Below are 18,699 nucleotides of genomic sequence, written 5' to 3' on the forward strand. Positions count from 1 at the left end.
AAAATATTTTCATTTTGTATAGGTGTATTTGTATTATATATATATAATGCATTGTAGATACATTATATGTAATCATATTATATATGTAGACATATACACATTATAGTTGATACATTATGTCTATAGCTATATTTATATAGATATAAATATACATACCTAGATAGATAGATAATATTGGCTTATCTTTGTGCATATTGTATCTTTCTAGTGGAATATAGGCTCCTCAAGGACAAAAGAATGTTTCAGCTCTGTCTTTGTATCTCCAGGGCTCAGAATAGAGTCATGTGACTGAATAATGCTCATTCTTTGATTGGCTATTGATAGAGTGATCATTACACTAACACAGAACTTCTTCCCCCATTCTTTGAGGTTTTAAGTTGCCTGAAAACAATGATATTCAACTTAAATAGAAATGGATCCTTAAGAGCCACAGATTGCTCTGGAAACCACAAATTCATGTTATCTATGTTATATTTGTATTTATTTTGTTGATTTCTAAATTACATTTTAATCTGAGTCTTGCTGCCTGGATTGGAACAATAGCACCCAATCATACTTACAATATTGAAGGCACAATGGAAATAGAATGAAAAAAAAAATCAGTCCTTTTCCTCAAGAAACATAGACTCTATGAGTAGAAAGGAAGGTAATGGCTTCTGTTCTTGTCCCTTCTGACTCTGCCAGGCCAGTCCGGGACAGTGACGATGAAGAAGAAGACGAGAGGAGGGGCAAAGGCTGTGCCCTCCAGTACCAGCATGCCATGGTGCGTGTCCTTACTCAATTTGTGGCTGAGGCTTCTGATGCTGGAGGGCAGCTGGCCCACCTGCTGGGTTCTGACTGGCAAGTGGACATCACGGATTTGGTGAACAATTTCATGCAGGTGGAAGAGCCACGAATCGCCAAACTACAAGGAGGACAGGTTCTGATTGGTCAGGAGCTCGGGATGACCACCATTCAGGTAAGAAAATCAAGAGAGTTCCTGGCTCTCTCTGCCTCAGTCCTGCCTCTACACAGAGGTTTGCCCAAAGGAGAATTCAGCTCTCAAAAATTAGAATCTAGGGCTAAAACGGAGGCCATTTCCCTACATACATCCTTGTGAAGGAAGTTCTTGACAAAATTGAGAACACTTGGGCTTAAATCCCATCTCTAACCTAACTATACATATGACCATGTCACTGAATCTGTGCCTTAAATTACTATTACAGTGTGTGTGTGTGTGTGTGTGTGTGTGTGTGTGTGTGTGTGCGCTGTATTTTTTCAAGGAAGTTCTCCATATTGCCAAAACCATAAGTTTTTGACATTGGTATGGATTGTGAAAATGAGTGAAAACCCCTTACAGAGGAGAATTTCTGAGGAGAATAAGTGATAATTTATTCATTAGACTAGCTGGAAATCAATAAATTGGTGGTCAGTGGTTTCTCTTGCTAACCAAAGACTCTCAATGGAGACCATGCAAGCTTTAAATACTTTCTGAAAGGGAATGATCCTGATGAGTAAAAATCGACCCTAATTTGTTAATGAGGAGTGGGGCTAGAAATCTTTAGTTCCTCCTATTGAGAAAATGGCTTGATCAAGATGGCTGCCTCCAACCATCTGGACAGGGGAATCCTATCTGTTTTTTCTCCTTCATGAGCTGGGTCACTCTAATCTTTAATGGAGAGGTACAAAGGCAGAGGCTCTTTTCCTTAGGATAATTATTCAAAGTAAATTCTGTTTATCCTCTAACCAGATCCCAGGTCTCTTAGTTAAATGGATCCTCCCCAAGATTGAAAAGCATGTTCCTTAAAGGTTAAGAATAGTCTCATCAATCAGATTTGTCCTTTTATAGGAGCTGAGCCTTAATGAGGAAATATAGGAGAAAAACTTGGATCACAAATTGATAATTAGTTATTAATATAATAGTGTAATAATAATTCATCTCACACATTGTCTAGAATATATTGAACAGGAGCAGGAGACCACATGACTGTGGACTTTGTCATTGTCTAGGATGCAACTTTGAAATCTACAATATATTGTAATTCCCCAACTGGAAATTTCCAAGAATAGAGATGGGAGATATATGGGAGATCATAAATTTCTCAAGACAACTAGCCACATTGTTCTTCTCTCATCCAAGGAATGGTCTGTTCCCTTGCACTCCACAAAATCTTCTCATCCCTTGTTATCTTCTCTTTGATATCACTTCACTTCAATAATCATTCAAAAATTCAAAACTATGTGCAGGGTACTATGTCAAGTGCCAGGGAGAGGTCCCAGTGAGTCTAGATAGGGTAACTTCCCTCATAGACCTACCAATTTAAAAGGAGGATTCAGCAAATAATTCAACTTTCATGGATTTGTTGATCTCTCTAGCGACGCAAATTGCAATCTATCTATGTCTACTTATTATGTGCAACTGTCTATCCTTTGATAAATCTGCAGGAGATCCATACAAAATGCCCAGGACTCGTTCAATCTCTTGATGTTGCATGGATATCTGGGAAAAACACTACTTATATCTCTCAAGTCATCTTTTTATTTTGGTCATGCATTTCTTAAATGATGGACTACTAGATGGCACCAGAATGCACAGAGTTCCAGGGCTGGAGTCAGGAAGCCTCATCTTCCCGAGTTCAACTCTGGCCTCAGACACTTAATCTTTGTGTGATCCTGGGCAAGTCATTTAACCCTATGTGCCTCAGTTTCCTTGTGTATAAAATGAGTTGGAGAAGGAAATGATATACCACTCCAGTATCTCTGCCAAGAAAACCCCTGATGGGGTCACAATGAATTGGACATGCCTGAAAACAATTGAATAACAACTTAAAAGACATCCAGTTTATAATGTGTTAAATGCTGCGCCTGTCCACCATGCATCTCTTTATTGTTCTTTGGGTGATTTTCAATTTCAGTTCTTCAGACTGTAATGTGTTATGACTTGGAACAATAAGAGCATTACAAGAAACATATCACTGTTAAAAAAAAAATTAAGTTGGTCTAGAAGCCAGAGAGACCTGAGTTCAAAACTTATCTCTGACATGTACTGTCTGGGTGACACTAGGAAAGTCATTTAACTTCTCAATATCCTGGCTACTTTCTAAGACTATAAATCACAAAGTAAGTCTTGATCTACATTAGCAAAGGAAATTCCCTCACTGGGTATTCCTCATACTAATGAAATCATACATCCAGTACAAAATCTTAGTGAACATCATTATGATGATGATGATGATGATGATTAGGAAACAAATACTCCAAATGGCAAGAGGGTGAAAGAAAATAATTCATTTCTTCTTTTAGAATTTTATTTTTTATTAAAGCTTTTTATTTTTATAACTTTGTCATGGATAATTTTCGACATTGACCCTTGCAAAACCTTGTGTTCCAAATTTTCCCCCTTTTCTCTACCCCCTTCCCTAATGACAAGTAATCCAATATATGTTAAACATGTGCAATTCTTCTATACATATTTTTACAATTATGAGAATTTATGAGAAAAATCAAATCAAAAAGGAAAAAAATGAGAAAGAAAACAAAATGGAAGCAAACAACAACAAAAAGAGTGAAAATGCTATGTTGTAATCCACCCTCAGTTCCTACAGTCCTCTCTCTGGGTGCAGATGACCCTCTTCATCAAAAGACCATTGGAACTGTCCTGAATCATCTAATTGTTGAAATAACTTCATCCATCAGAATTAATTATCATATAACCTTGTTGCTGTGTACAAGGATCTCCTGGTTCTGTTTACTTCATGTAACATCAGTTCATATAAGTCTCTCCAGGCCTCTCTGAAATCATCCTGCTGATCATTTCTTATAGAACAATAATATTTCATAACATCCATATGCCATAATTTATTCAGCCATTCTCCAACTGATGGGCATCCATTTACTTTCCAGTTTCTTGCCATTACAAAAAGGGCTACCTTAAATATTTTTGCACATTTGGGTCTCTTTCATTCCTTTAATATCTCTTTGGGATATAAGCCCAGTAAAATGCTGTTGGATTGAAAGGAATGCACAGTTTGATCGCCTTTTGGGCATAGTTCCAAATTGTTTTCCAGAATGGTTGAATCAGTTCACAACTCCTCCAACAATGCATTAGTGTGCCAGTTTTCCCATGTTTCCTCCAACATTCATCAGATAATCCACTTCTAAAAGTTCTTCAAACTGCTTGAAGATTATATGTTTGCTGCTTGGAATGAAAGACTTCTTACATAATTTGTAATGGGTAGAGATAGATCAATTTGATAATCAGCAAAAATTAATGAAATGCCTACTATGTGTTAGGCATTGCACTAAATGTTGAGAAGACAGAAAGAAACCAAAATGATTGCTACCTTCAATGAGCTTACATTCTCTCAGAAAAATGGCACATAACTACATACTTGAGATTTTAGGAAGTTTCCACTAAGGGAAGAGGGGTTCTGACTCTCATTCCTCAGTATTTTACCATTGTAATATTTCATAGAATTATGGAGCATCACCTTGGGAAAGAACCTTATCCTCTGTCTAACTCAAACTGTACTCAAAATCATAATATCCTCTGCTTGACAACTGTCCCTTTTCACCTCTCAAGGCAACCCATTTTACTTTGGAATAGCTCTAATTCATATGGAAGTTGTCCCTTAAATGGAGACTAAATTTGATTCTTGACAATCCTTCCCCTTGCATCAAATCCTTACTCCTCATCAATCTTCCACATAAGAGCCCATATTTCGATTAGTGTTCTTCTGGTCTAGACATTCCCTTTTCTTTAACAAGTCTTCATATAGCATGAATTCAACCCTTCAGCTTTCTTGTCTATTCCTCTCTTAATACTCAATAGCTTAATCAACATCTTTCTTAAAATGTGGATCCTGAAAATGAACATCATTATTTAAGTTATTATTACCAATTTTAATTTCTATCTCAATTATATCTTCCAACTACCAAGATCATCTCATTTCTGGTGATACAATGTACCTGTATTACTTACATGAATATCTCATTGACATGATCATTTCTTCCAGTGGATGAGATATCCTCCCATCCTTGACAAATCCTGCCCTTTTCCTCCCCCCTCCCCCCAATTTCTCTACCCAAGGATATACACTGAACTCCTTGAGGAGCTTCCACTGGATCATTTGACATGTTTTAGATATCAGTGAAGTATGCAGAGATATCTACCAATTATCTTTTATTGGTAACGTGGCTGCCTTCTCCACCTATTTTTTTCCCAGCCATATCTGAATGCAATAGTTGAAGTGGAAAAAGTCACAGGATCTGGGTTCAAATCTTATCCTATTACTAAATTACTGTGTAAACATAGGCAGTTCCCAACTTCTATGAGCCTTTGTTTTTTTCATCTGTAAAATCAGTTTAGACTAGATGACCTCTAAGTTTCCTTTCAGCTTGAGATTCATGATCTTTTCTGACATAATTCTTTGTTAGTAATAGTAAATGACACCCTATTCATTACTACTGTTGTTGTTTCTGTGATCCATAGTTTTTATTCATCCGATCCTATAGCATTCTATGACCCACTGACTCACTGAAAAAGTACTGATGTTAAAAAAGATGCCTCTTCAATTCTATTGGACTTGGGATGGAAAATACCCTCCATATCCAGAGAGAGAACTATGAAAATTGAACATGAATCAAAGGATACTATTTTTACCTTGTTTTTGTTTGTTTACTTTTTCTTTCTCATGGTTTTTCCCTTTGGGTCTAATTTTCTTTAACACAGATAGCATGACAAATATGGAAAATGTTTAAAAGAATTGCACATATTTAACCTATATCAGATTACTTGCTATCTTGGGGAAGAGGGGAGTAAGGAGGGAGGGAAAAATTTGGAACACAAAGTCTTACAAAAATAAATGTTTAAAACTATCTTTGCATAGTTTTGCATGTATTTAGAAAAATAAAACACTATTTTAGAAATTGTAAAGATGCCCCCTTTCCACCATCTGAGATATAGATTTCAGAAATTTGAGATGCTTTTTCTAAAGTATTCAAAGGTTTTCTCAGCTCCCTAAATATATCTACTCTCCCACCGACAGATATTGAATCCCGTTTGTATTCTGTACCAATTTTCCAGACTAGGAACAATGGCCCCTCTAATCTTATATTAAAAAAATAAAACTATCCTTGGATTGCTCCTAGAAAGTACTCTTAGTCTTCTGTCCCTAAGGCTATCAAGTGTTTCTTTTTCCTTATTGCTTCCTTATCCCCTCATGGCACAAGCCTTCTCGTCTGCTTTCATCTTAGAGCACACAGTTCATCTCTCCCTGTCAAAATCAGACATGGGAATTGATGAGGGTGGCTGAATGGGGCTATACAACGGTAGTGTCAAGACATAAGGAGTTTGGGGGTCTCAAGGTGCAGTTGAACATGTGGATTCATAAATCTCCCTGGCAGCTCTGATAGGGGAATTCAGAGAGAAACAGATGTCCATGAGGTCAAGCTTTCAGTAACAATTCAATATAACCCATTCGATCTAGAAAAGTAAGTCTCCAAAGAATGATACTTAACCGTAGGCTCATCCCACTTACTTATTCAGTGTATGGAAAGGAGGAAGCTCTTTCCAAATAGCATTTCTCCCCATATACACACACACCTCCCAATAGTCTTTCTCTGTTCCCATACCTATTCCATGTGGCCCATTAGTTTAGTTCTCTGATAAAGACCTAATGGGACACACATAAAATTCTTTCTATAAATTATACCCCCAAATTGTACATTGTACCAAAAAAGAAAGAAAGAAAGAAAGAAAGAAAGAAAAAAAGAAAGAAAGAAAGAAAGAAAGAAAGAAAGAAAGAAAGAAAGAAAGAAAGAAAGAACAAAAAAGGCATACAATAGCACTGACATTGGGGAGGAAGAAGATGTTAGATCTAAATAGGTACAATGAATAAAGTACTAGACTTGGAGTTAACAAGATCTGAGTTCAGATCTCAGATATTTACTAGCTGTGGCGTGACCCTGAGCAAGTTATTTCAACTCTGAGTCTCAGGGTTTTTTTGTCTGTAAAATATGAATAATGATACCAACAAATTTCCAATGTTGTTATAAGGATCAAATGAGAGATATATAAAGAGCTTTCTAACCCTTAAAGCATCATATAACTATTATATGTTATTAATAATATTTTATTATCAAGGTACTATTAATTATTAATATAGATTGTTAATTAATAATTTGCATTTGATTCATATGGATTATTATATTTTATTATTTATATTCTTATTATTACCTGTATCTTAAAGGCTTAGAGAAGGCTTTAACCTTGCATTGAATATTTCAAATGTAAATAAGCATATCTAGCTGGCATTCAAAGTAATAGATACTGAATAACAGTTTCCAGCATGATGAAGGGGGAAGAAGGTTGGACATGTAGTCAGAAGTCCGAGTTCAAACACCAGCACTGCCACTTACGATCAAAGGATATATTAAGAGCGAGTAAGGGCCATCTAATCCAACCCCTTCTTTTTAAAGATGAGGAACTGAGATCTAGAAGAGCTCAGTAGCCTCTCCAAGATGATACAGTAAGGATCAGACCACATAATAACCCTATAGATAGATAAATAAGCAGCTAAATGCTACATTGAATAGAGCATTGGTCTAGAGTCAGAAAATCCTTTGTTTAAATTCTACTTCCAACATGCAAGATGTGTTACCTGAATAAATCACTTGCCTTCACCTAGCCTCAGTTTCTTCATCTGTAAAATGGGAATAATAAAAACATCTACATCACAAGACTGTTGTGAGGATCAAATGAGGTGATATTTGTATAATGCTTTGCAAATCTTAAAATGCTTTATAAATGTTAGCTATTATTTTAAATAAGTAAAATACTTTATATTCTCTCTATATATACAGAATATACATAAATATGTGAGATATAAATATATGTAACTATATATGTTAACTATTATTATTAAATAAGTGTTTTGTATTCTCTCTACATATGTGTATAAATTAAAATATATTTAGCTACATAAATCTTACAAAGCAATTCTAAGAGTCCTTCTAGCACTAACCTGTGACTTAAATACTTCCCTCATAACTTCCCTGGGAAATAGATTTTGCAAGTATTCCTATTCCCTTTTTACAGATGAGGAAAGTTAGGTTTAGAGGGATTAACAGACTTTCCTATTGTCGCTGAAATGATAGTTAGGACTGGAATTCAGGATCCTGAAACCCAACCTCTGTCTCCATCCTATTCCTAGTGATGAATGAAGCTGTTTCTTTTTAATAATGCAAGAATGGAAGGTTGATTAGCATTAACTCTGATTCATGTGTTTTCTCTTTTTTGTATTTCTTATTAAGCGTTCTTTCTGCAAGAATTGTTTTTCAGAGAGAAATAAATAGTTTTAAAAATAATTCTAACATTGACTCTCCTATTCAGATCCTGTCCCCGCTGTCCGATGCCATCCTGGCTGAGAAGACGGTGACTGTGTTGGATGAGAAGGTGACAATCACTGACCTAGGGGTTCAGCTGGTGACTGGGCTCTCCCTCTCCTTGCAGCTCAGCCCAGGAAGCAACCGAGCAATCTTTGCCACCTCCGTGGCTCAGGAGCTACTGCAGATGCCCAAGCAGGTATTGGGGCTCCCAGCCATTCTATGGGGCAGCAGCTTTAAGATTCACTCTGATTAGATCATTCCCGGTGCCCTAGCACCACAGGTGTTCAAGACAGGACTGCCAGAAAGGTTGTAGGGGGAAATGAAGCATGGAATAGACCAGAGACTCCCTTTTCCAGACAATCCTCCAAATAGCTGCCAGATGACCATTCTTAAGGCACAAATTTGACCATGTCACTCCCCACTGAAGACATTTTGCTAGATACCAAGTCATTGTGTCAGTTCCCAGTCATTTTCAAACCATGGTACCATACCACCACCTCCTTTCAAGTTTCCCCTTATGCCTTGTCTTTTTCTATTAGGATGTAAGTTTTTTGAGGGCAAGGATTGGGTTCCTCCCTTGTATTAGAATTGCCAATATTTAGCAGAATACCCCCTACCTAGTAAATGCTTAACAAATACTATTCCATTAAGTATTTCATGCAGTAACTCCTTATCGCCTCTAAGACAGAATATCAAGTCATCCAGTATTATTAAGCACTAAGTATCAGAGTTGCCCTCAGGAAGCTCACAATCCAATGTGTGTGTGTGTGGGGGGGGGGGGGAGAGGAGGGACATCATGCAAATAATTATGTCATATTGTGTGTGTATATATATATATATATACATTATATATATATATAGACATGCACATACACAAAAAAAAACACACAAATATTTACATTCAACATATTTATGTTTACAAATATTACAATATTTGTATGCTTATAATGTTTACAAATATTACAAAAATTACCTCACAGAGGGGTGTGCTAGTAAATATTTAATCTATGAAAAAAATCTATAAAGGTATGAAATTTATGATTTCAGTCTATGAAATCTGTGGATCTATGAAAATCTATGAAAAAATGTGCATGAATACTTAAATCTAGTCAATCAACAAAACAATAAATTCAACTTTTATTTGTACCATTTGCTGATTTCTGAGGTGTAAATGCTCATTTTAGAAATTTGATGATTGTAATCCAATTCAAACTGGCACCAACAAACTTAAATATGCATGTGTTTGTATGTTTGAAAAAAGATATGTGTAACCTATACCAGATCACCATGTGTGCTCGCTCTCTTTCTCTCTCTCTCTCTCTCTTGCTCACTCTCTCTCTTGCTCTCTCTCTTGCTCTCACTCTTTCTTTTTCCCTCTTTCCCCTTCTCTCTCTCAATCTCTCTCTCTTGTTCTCTTGCTCTGTCTCTCTTTTTCCCTCTCTCCCCCCTCAATCTCTCTCTCTCTATTTCATTCTTTCATACACATTCATATCTGCAGATACATATTATAATAAGTATAAATGTATAGATAAGTATAAGCATATTATATAATACATACCCATATATGTGCATATACATATAAATTGGAGATAATCTTAGAAAGTCTCCTTGTACAAAATCCTTAAGAGCTCTCCTCAATCTTGTTCTAGCCTAACTTTTCATATGACTTCACATTATTGCCTTTAGCACACTCTGTGTTCTAGTCAGATTTACATATTGGCTCTTCCCTCCCTTTAAAAAGCCATCTCCTCTACAGAGGTACCTAGATAAGACCCCATCACTTAGAACATACTCCCTCCTCATCTCTGCTTCTTAGAATACTTAGCTTCTTTCAGTCTTCATCTCAGGAGCTTCCTGCATAAAATCTTGCCTCCTACACAATTTTTTTTCCTGATTCTCCCAGGTCTCAGTGATCTTTTCCTTCTGAAATTGCTCTACATCTCTCCTAGTCCTACCCCTAACTCCCTCTGTAGAATATAAGCTTCTTGAGGATAAGGATCTGTTCCACTCTTTTTGTTATTAGTAAACCCAAGTGTTGCATTCAATGTCTTGCATATATTAAGCATTTGGCTGACATACAGATTCTTTTAAGGCTTGCAAAATATTTTTCATACACTATTTCATTGGAGCCTCAATATGACTCTCTAAGGTTAGAGCCATTTATATTTCCACTTTGCAAATGAGGAAACTAAGGCTGCGAGTGTTTAAAAGATTGAGTGAGGATCACATAGCTCACAAGTGTTAGAGGCAGGATTGAACCCAAGACCTCTTGCATATTTTTTTAATGGAATGGACTTCATCCTTCCTGCTTAAGATCCTGTGATTCCCAATGCCAGCCAATTTTTCTAGGTCTTCCTGCTGGCAGCCCATCTCTCTTCCCCTAGGTTCTAGCTAGTTTAAGCTTCCTACTTAAACTTTCAAGGAGGAGTGTCAGATAGTAGAAAGCTGACACCTGAGAAGCACGGACCTCCTTCCTATTTTGCTGTGCCCTCAGATAATCACTCAGTGCACTCAGACCAAGTGTTTGCTAATCTTCCTTTGCTCTGGTTAAGCTTATTGACTTTTCAGGCAGTGGCTGCCATTCAAACAACAACAACAACAACAACAACAATACTTGAGTTTCAATGATCCTAGTAACTGATTGGAATTCTTGCTGGGGTCCAGCCATTGCCCCACTCACCCAATCAAGAGATCCAAGCTACATATATATCCCAAGTGAGCGGCTATGTTTACTGCTTGATAAAGATCAGCTATCTACATGCTGTCTGGGAAGAGTTAAGAAATTGATGTGTCTTGGCTAGAAACCAGGCCAGTATACTAATCCATTCCTGACATAAAGAACTAAACATGTTACCTTGAAATTTCCTCCAGAGCTGGTTTTGATGGCATTTAGGAGCAGCAAGCAACTTGGCTCTGACATTTTGGTTGCAAAAAAATCAAAAATGCATTTGAATTCCTTCTTTGATTTCTTGTAGAATTCTAACTATGGTGGTATGACAGAGGGATGTCCATGTCAGAAGGCACTGAGGTACCTGTAGTCCTTTAGGAGCATGGAAAGAACTAAGTTATTTATTGTAGATCATAGATGTAGTGCTAGAAGTGAATTAGGGGTTTAACTATAATTACCCATTTTATAGATAAGGAAATTGAGGTCCAGAGAAGTTAAATACCTCATCTTCTTCACCTCTTGGTTTCCCTAAAGTCTTTCAAATCCCATCTAAAACCCGATCTACAAGAAACCTCTTCCAATCTACCTTAATGTTTATCCCTTCCTTCTGAGACTAGCTCTAATCTATCCTGTAGATATCTTATTTGTACACAGTTGTTTGCATGTTACTGCCCCATTAAACTGTGAGCTCCTTGAGTTTAGGAATTGTTTTTGTTTTAATCTTTCTGTGCATTCTTTGTGCTTAGCTTAGTGTATGGCACATAATAGACACTTAAAAAAGACTTGTTGACTGAACTCCCTAGGCAGTTATTAACTATACAGTTATTACTGAATATTAATTGTAAGGTACATTTAATAACTGTATTGTGATTGTTGTTCAATTGTTTCAATCATCCACTCTTCATGATCCTATTTGGGTTGTTTTTTTTTTTTTTGTTTTTTTGTTTTGGCAGAGATACTAGATTTGCCATTTCCTTCTAGAGTTCATTTTACAGATGAGGAAACTGAGGCAAACAGCATTAAGCAAGTTTACAGATTAAGCAAGGGATTACAGGTCAGATTTGAACTCCGTTTCCTGACTCTAGGCTCTGTATTCTATCCACATGCCACATTGCTGCCTATTAAATGTTCAATTTCATCAAGGCTTGCTTTCTATTATTATATTCAAAGATGAGCACATAGTCTCATTCAGAAGTGTGTTAAAAACCATAGTGTCTCTGAAAATTGAAGACTATTATTTGTTCTAATTAGGCCTGCCTGAGTGAGCAACTGATTCAGAAAAGTGGACTCAAAAACTCCAATATTCCAAAAAAGAAACAAGTGAAAGTAGCCCCCACTCTCTGTCTGCTATTGGCCCTAAAATATTAAGTCTGCAGACAAGATAAAAGAGAGGTCTGAATCTGACTTGTTTGATTGTTAATGTCCACAAAAAGCACATAAACCCCAGGCTCATATAGAATGTTCTTCTGTAAGTGCAGAGTAATCAAGATCTAATAAAGCCGGGAAAGACAGCACCATGAGGGCATCCTCTCTCAGATTGGGTCCTCTGATGTTTGTTATGAGTAATAAGTGGAATTTATATATTAAAACAGCTTATAAAACAATGTAGTAAATATTGTGTTTTTCTTTTCATTTAAACACATAACACTTGTAAATAACCCCGGTAACCAGTAATGCCTTTTGACATATGATTTATTATCCTACAAAAGTAGAAGCCATACAGCTCCAGGGACACATCTTTCTTTTAACACCTTCAGGAAAAAACAAATCTTATTACCAAGTGTTTAAAACTGGCCATGTATTTTATATCTTCATAGAAATACAGGGGTTTTTTTTCTTAGTCAAAGTAGATATTGCCTTTTACTTCCATCGAGTAGGAGAATTCACCCTTTGTATTTCTATTGTTTTATGTCATGGGGGCCAGTCACAGAGAAAGAATCACAGTGTCACAAATCTCAAAGTGGAAATGAACCTCAGAGATATCTAGTGCAATGTGTACAAGGCATTTCCTCTTCTGCCACCATGACTTTGTCTATTTTTGCCTTCTTTTGCCCTCATCTCCTGCAGCCCCCAAACATATATATATACCCCTTTCCTGAGATGAAATCCTCTTTCTCAATTTTGCCTTTCATAATTTCTCAATCCCTCCTAAACTCAGTTCAGATAACACTTTATGTACTTTTCCAGATCCCCTGTTATTAGCAATATTTCCCTTTTGAGATTGTTTTTATTTTATTACTGGTTTTGCTGTTGTTTGGGTATTATTGTTATTTTATATGTACTTCCTAATTACTGACATATACTTATCATATACCCTATTCCCTATGGACTGGAAACTCCTTGAGGACAGGGACTATTTTTATTATTTTTGTTTTTATGGTTTTTTTTCTTTAAGTCCTCGGTGGTTAGCAAAGTGCCTTAATAATAATAATCAGCACTTAATAAATTTTGTTGAGCAGAGTCAATAATATATTGTACATAGTAACAACAAGAATGTTGTAATAATCAACTATGAAAGACTTGGTTCTTCTCAATGGTTCAATGATCCAAAGCAATTCCGATAGACTTTGGTCAGAAAATGCCATCTGCATCCAGAAAAGGACTAAGGAGACTGAATATAAATCAACACATGCTATGTTCACTTCTTTCATCTGGTTTTTTTTTCTCTCCCATGGTTTTTCCTTTTCATTCTGGTTTTTCTCTCCTAATGTGCTCTCCTAAATAAAGCAATATGTATTTAAAAATAAATAAATTTACTAGAAAAAATGTAAAATAAATGTTTGTTGAATTAAATCCAATAGAATTGGATAGGATTGAGATGGTTTATATTAGATTGAATTAAATTAAATTGTATTGGGATGGGTTGTGGTGTTATGAGATGGGGCAAATTAGTATCCTATCTATAGCAACCTCAATAAGTAGTCCTCCAAAGTTTGAAATCCTCCAAGGAAAGATAATCCATTCCAGGCAGCCAGTCTCACAATTTGTTCACTCTGGGGTTTAAACAGGGTTGTTGAGGATCAAAGTAGTTGATGTGTACTGTGCTAGAAAATTTCCCCTGCATTAAATTTAAAATTTCCTCTATCCAACTTCCATTCATTATGCCTTGCTTTGCCCTGTGGAGATAGATCCTTGAGGCTTGAGCTTCAGTAAGATTTTTGTTGCTGTTGTTAAAATGTGTGATTTGTGTTATGCTTTATTAACAGGAAGCTGCGATAAGTTGCTGGATCCAATTCAGTGATGGTTCAGTCATGCCTTTGGATATTTACGATGTAAAGGATTTCTCTCTGATGGTGACATCCCTTGATGAGAAGGTGGTCTCTATCCACCAAGACCCCACATTCAAATGGCCTGTAATTACTGCTGAAATGGAGGAAGGGCAGGGTGCCCTGGTGAAAGTAGAAATGGTGATTAGTGAATCATGCCAGAAGTCTAAGAGGAAGAGTGTGCTGGCTGTTGGGACGGGAAATATCAAAGTTAAGTTTGGCCAGAATGACGCCAACCCTAACACCAGTGACAGCAGACATGGGGGAAGAGGTCACCTGGAAACCCATTCCAACGACAGAAGGTCTAAAACAAGCTGGCAAGAAAGAATGAGGCCCGATGGGCAGTTTTTTAGCAATTTCTCCATGGACCGCATGGAAGGCAGGGGACCCACAACAGACAGATCCATTTTCTGGAGGAAGAATAAACAAGAAAATATTTTAGATGATAATAGCCATCTACAGACCATCCCCATGGACTTCACCAGCTTCCCAGCCCAAGGTGATCTCCCAAGGAACAATGGAGAGATGGAGGACAATGACCTAGTCCAGACACCCCGGGGCTTAAGTGACTTAGAGATTGGGATGTATGCTCTGTTGGGTGTCTTCTGCCTTGCTATTTTGGTCTTCTTAATTAACTGTGTGACCTTTGCATTGAAATACAGGCACAAGCAGGTTCCTTTTGAGGAGCAAGAGGGCATGAGTCATTCACATGATTGGGTGGGACTAAGTAACCGGACAGAACTTTTGGAGAATCAACTGAATTTTCCCTCCCCTCCTGAAGAGCAGATCACTGCTATTGACCGAGGGGTAGATTTCGAGGAGAGTAAGTATCTCCTCAATACAAACTCCCAAAAGAGTCTTAATGGTCAGGTTTTCAAGTCATCAGAATCTCCATTTACTGATGGGAAAGACCAGAAAAATGAGCCCACAGCTTCCCCTACCTCTAAGCGGAAAAGGGTAAAATTTACCACCTTTACCACCATTTCCTCAGATGAGGGATGCCCCACAGTTAACTCCATCCTAATGAGCAGCGTAGATGACATAAAATGGGTTTGCCAAGATATGGATCTGGGAGAATGTAAAGAACTGACAAACTACATGGAAAGGTTACACGAAAAGGTGTAATGGGACACATGTGAACATTTGTTTTTCCGCTCACCTTCTGCCTTTAATTTTGGGTAGTGGGGCACAATGATATCTCCAAAGGAAATAAACTGGCATGAAAAGTGAAAAGCCACATCATCGGCTGAGGACCAGAAAACCATCTGAAGTCAATGAGATGGAGTCCCAGAGTCAGAGTCAAGATAGAAATTCCCATTCCAAAAATCTTATTCAAAGTTAGGTTTATCTGATGTCTGCCAACCTTGGCAGGATTTTCACAACTGGAAAGAAAAATAAGATTTGACTCAATGAACTTTTCCAGGAAAGAACAATTTCACTTTCTCGTTTTTTCTCTATTGATCTCTCTTTCTCTCTCTCTTTTTTAAATAAATGTAGCAATTTGGATATTGCAGAATCCAAGTAGCTCCCTTACAGACTGTGGAGGAAAAAAGCAAAACTTAGGTTGTTTTTCTTTTTTTTTTTTTAAAGGATCAATGAAAGGAAGCACACCAGCTAAAAATAAGAACAAAATATCTAGCCATGAACATTATTGATAATGGACAGAGATTGATTTCACACTAGAAAAGTGACTGTTGTGACTTCACATTCCCCGGAGAATTGAGGAGGGGGGAAACTTCGTTGGCAACCGAAAAGGCAGGCAATTATTGCCCAGTAGAGAAAGGGGGAAGATCTCCTGATAAGATAGATGTGTTATAAGATAATGAGAAATAAACTCCATGGGGTGCTTTGGAGTAGTTTTTAGTTTTTAAGGTAAGGGATGGTCACACTGGCATCAATGTCCTGGACACAAAACTCCAATTAGGTTCAAAGAACCAGTTTCTTTTTAGCAAACTCACTCCACCCATCTCTAACATTTCAATACTAGTCAATTCAACACACCTCATCCACAATCCCGCCATATTATAAGGGTTTAGTCACTGATCATAGAGGACTTACTTTATCACCCTCAGTAAGGGTTTCTGGGTAACAGAGGTAGAATTAGGATAGGATAAGGGTGCCAAGGTAACCGGCATCTGTAGAGGTACATTCCTCCCTATGATGGGTCTCTCAGTGGCCACTGCAGAAATATCTGGTTCTTTCCATAGTATAACCATTCCAGTTGTTTGCCAGCCTCCGGGTTTGGCCTAGACTCTCCTAGTAACTGTATCCAAGAGGAGCAGACCCTTCCTCTTCCAACTTTCCTACCCAGATGGATTTTCCTTGAGTAACAAAATCCCAAGTAACATCTCTGTTAAGTTGGGAAATGCTCACCTTTCTTGTATGCCCTTCTCCCACAAGCTCTTCATCCTTTTACCAAGCCATCTAGGATCACTTGGTACTTGCTCCCCATGTGGTTATTTTAATAAAGTAGCTGTTTGGGTTTAGCAGGTATGGATAAGCATTATTCATGGTGAACTCCACATAACTTTCCTCTCCCTAACCTTTTAAAGAAAAGATCATGGGTTATTTCATTCTCCATCTTTAAGTCTGCTTGCTGATGTCTCACATCTGAATCCTTGCTCTCAAAGACACCCAGATGGAAATCTAAGTCTGAGAACATGAATATACAGGTGGGTAGAAGGAGAAACCCAGAACTTTATAATAAAAAAAACCTTTTGTCTACCTTGAAAATCATTGTACTTCTTCCTTTATCCAACTAGAATGTGAGGTCCTTGGAGGAAGGAACTCTTCCCCCTCTCCCCCAACTCTCATTATACTTCCTGGATTTATTAGCACAAAGCCTGACTAGTGGTAAACACTTAATACATGGTTGTTCACTTAACTAATTAAGTTAAACTCTCTACTAGGCAGCAAAAACACAAAGACAGAAGCAAACCTTAGTCCTTGCTCTCAGAAGCTTACAGTCTACTTGGAGAAATACATGATGTCCATTAAGGAAGGATCAAGAGGAAATAAACATTGCCCACTTTGGGAAGGGGTGGGCATGAGAAAGTGGAATTATTAGGGATCAAAAAAGACATCCTAACACCTGACCCAGTAAATTGAAAGAAATTAGAAATTCTAAGAAGTGGAGGTGAAAATGAAGAGAAAGTTTGTCCCTACACTGGAGGTTCAATAGCTCCCCCATCACTTGCTTCCAATCCTGAAACTAGCTTTTAGTTTTGTTGCTTTTGAAACCCAGAACACCTTTTCCATGGTTTTCCCCCCATTCATCTTTATATCTTTATCATCCTTATATCATCATACATCCTTATATCGCTCTCTTTCACTCCTCATCACTGCCCCATTCAGCTCACTGCTTCTCCCTTTCCCCCATCACTTCCCTAATCAGAATCCCTCTATACTTAGAATATATTGTAGATTGTAAGAATGTAATATATATTTATAAACATACTAACTGTAAATAAAATTTGCATTCAGTGGCTTCAGTTCTTCCCTCCTTTCTGCACATTGTCCCCTGGAAAGGCTTGCTAAGTCAGTTTCAGAGAGCCATCCGTGCCTCTGGCTTTCGGTAAATGAAAATGCAGATTTAAGGATCCCCACACAATCTAATTACAAACCTTTACATCATGTAATGCTGTTCTTCATGTGGAGAGGATGTTGACACCCGATGATAAAGTGCACTGTGCAGCAAAGCTCTCGTTCTGATTTGGAAAGTATTTGCAAATAAATCACATGTGTACATCTCTCCTAAAAGCCTGCTGAGTGTGCCTGAGGTGACAGTAAGTGCTAGGGGGGTGAGGCAGGTGTGGAAGCCCCTCAGTGAGGGGTCTGCCTGCCTACAAGATGGGATGTCTTCAATATAAATTGTCACATTTGAATTTCTCAAAGGAAAAAAGGGCACACTTTGCACCCGGATTTTGCCTTTCAGGGCATTTAGTGGGAAAGAACAACTTGAGAAGAGACTTATTGGCCCATATAGCAGATGAAGTGGAAATATGGGGCAGCTAGAGTGCATAGAGCGCTGGACCTGGAGTCAAGGACTTTGAGTTCAAATTTACCTCAGACATTTACTAGCTGTGTGACTCTGGTCTGGTCACTTGACCCTATTCACCTCAGTTTCCTTATCTGTAAAATAAATTGGAGGAGGATATCTAAAACCACTACCAAGAAAACTCCAAATTGGGTCAGTGAGATTCAGACACAGTTGAAGGGATCGAACAACAACAAAAGTAGAAATAATGCCAGATTTGCAATCAGAGGATCCCTGTGTTAAGCTCAACTCTTTTTCCTTCTCTGTGACTCCCAGGGAAAGTATTTAAATAATTTAATATATTTATCTAAAATGCTCTGTAATGATGAAAATAATATTGATGATAACTACCAGTGGCAAAA

The 18,699-nt window shown here is 37.5% G+C and overlaps 1 protein-coding gene across 1 annotated transcript in view; it reads left to right on the forward strand.

Moving 5' to 3' along the window:
• The window catches only part of TMEM132D (transmembrane protein 132D), a 932,744-nt gene extending 914,695 nt beyond the window's left edge, over window positions 1-18,049 (forward strand). The window contains exons 7-9 of the mRNA XM_051972611.1: window positions 685-958; window positions 8,372-8,563; window positions 14,242-18,049. Of these exons, the coding sequence (XP_051828571.1) occupies window positions 685-958; window positions 8,372-8,563; window positions 14,242-15,426 (1,651 nt within the window). The 3' untranslated portion in view covers window positions 15,427-18,049. The remainder of the gene's footprint in view (window positions 1-684; window positions 959-8,371; window positions 8,564-14,241) is intronic.
• The last annotated feature ends 650 nt before the right edge of the window (window positions 18,050-18,699 follow it).

The sequence above is a fragment of the Antechinus flavipes genome, chromosome 1 (genome assembly GCF_016432865.1).
Source record: "Antechinus flavipes isolate AdamAnt ecotype Samford, QLD, Australia chromosome 1, AdamAnt_v2, whole genome shotgun sequence".
NCBI lineage: Eukaryota > Metazoa > Chordata > Mammalia > Dasyuromorphia > Dasyuridae > Antechinus > Antechinus flavipes.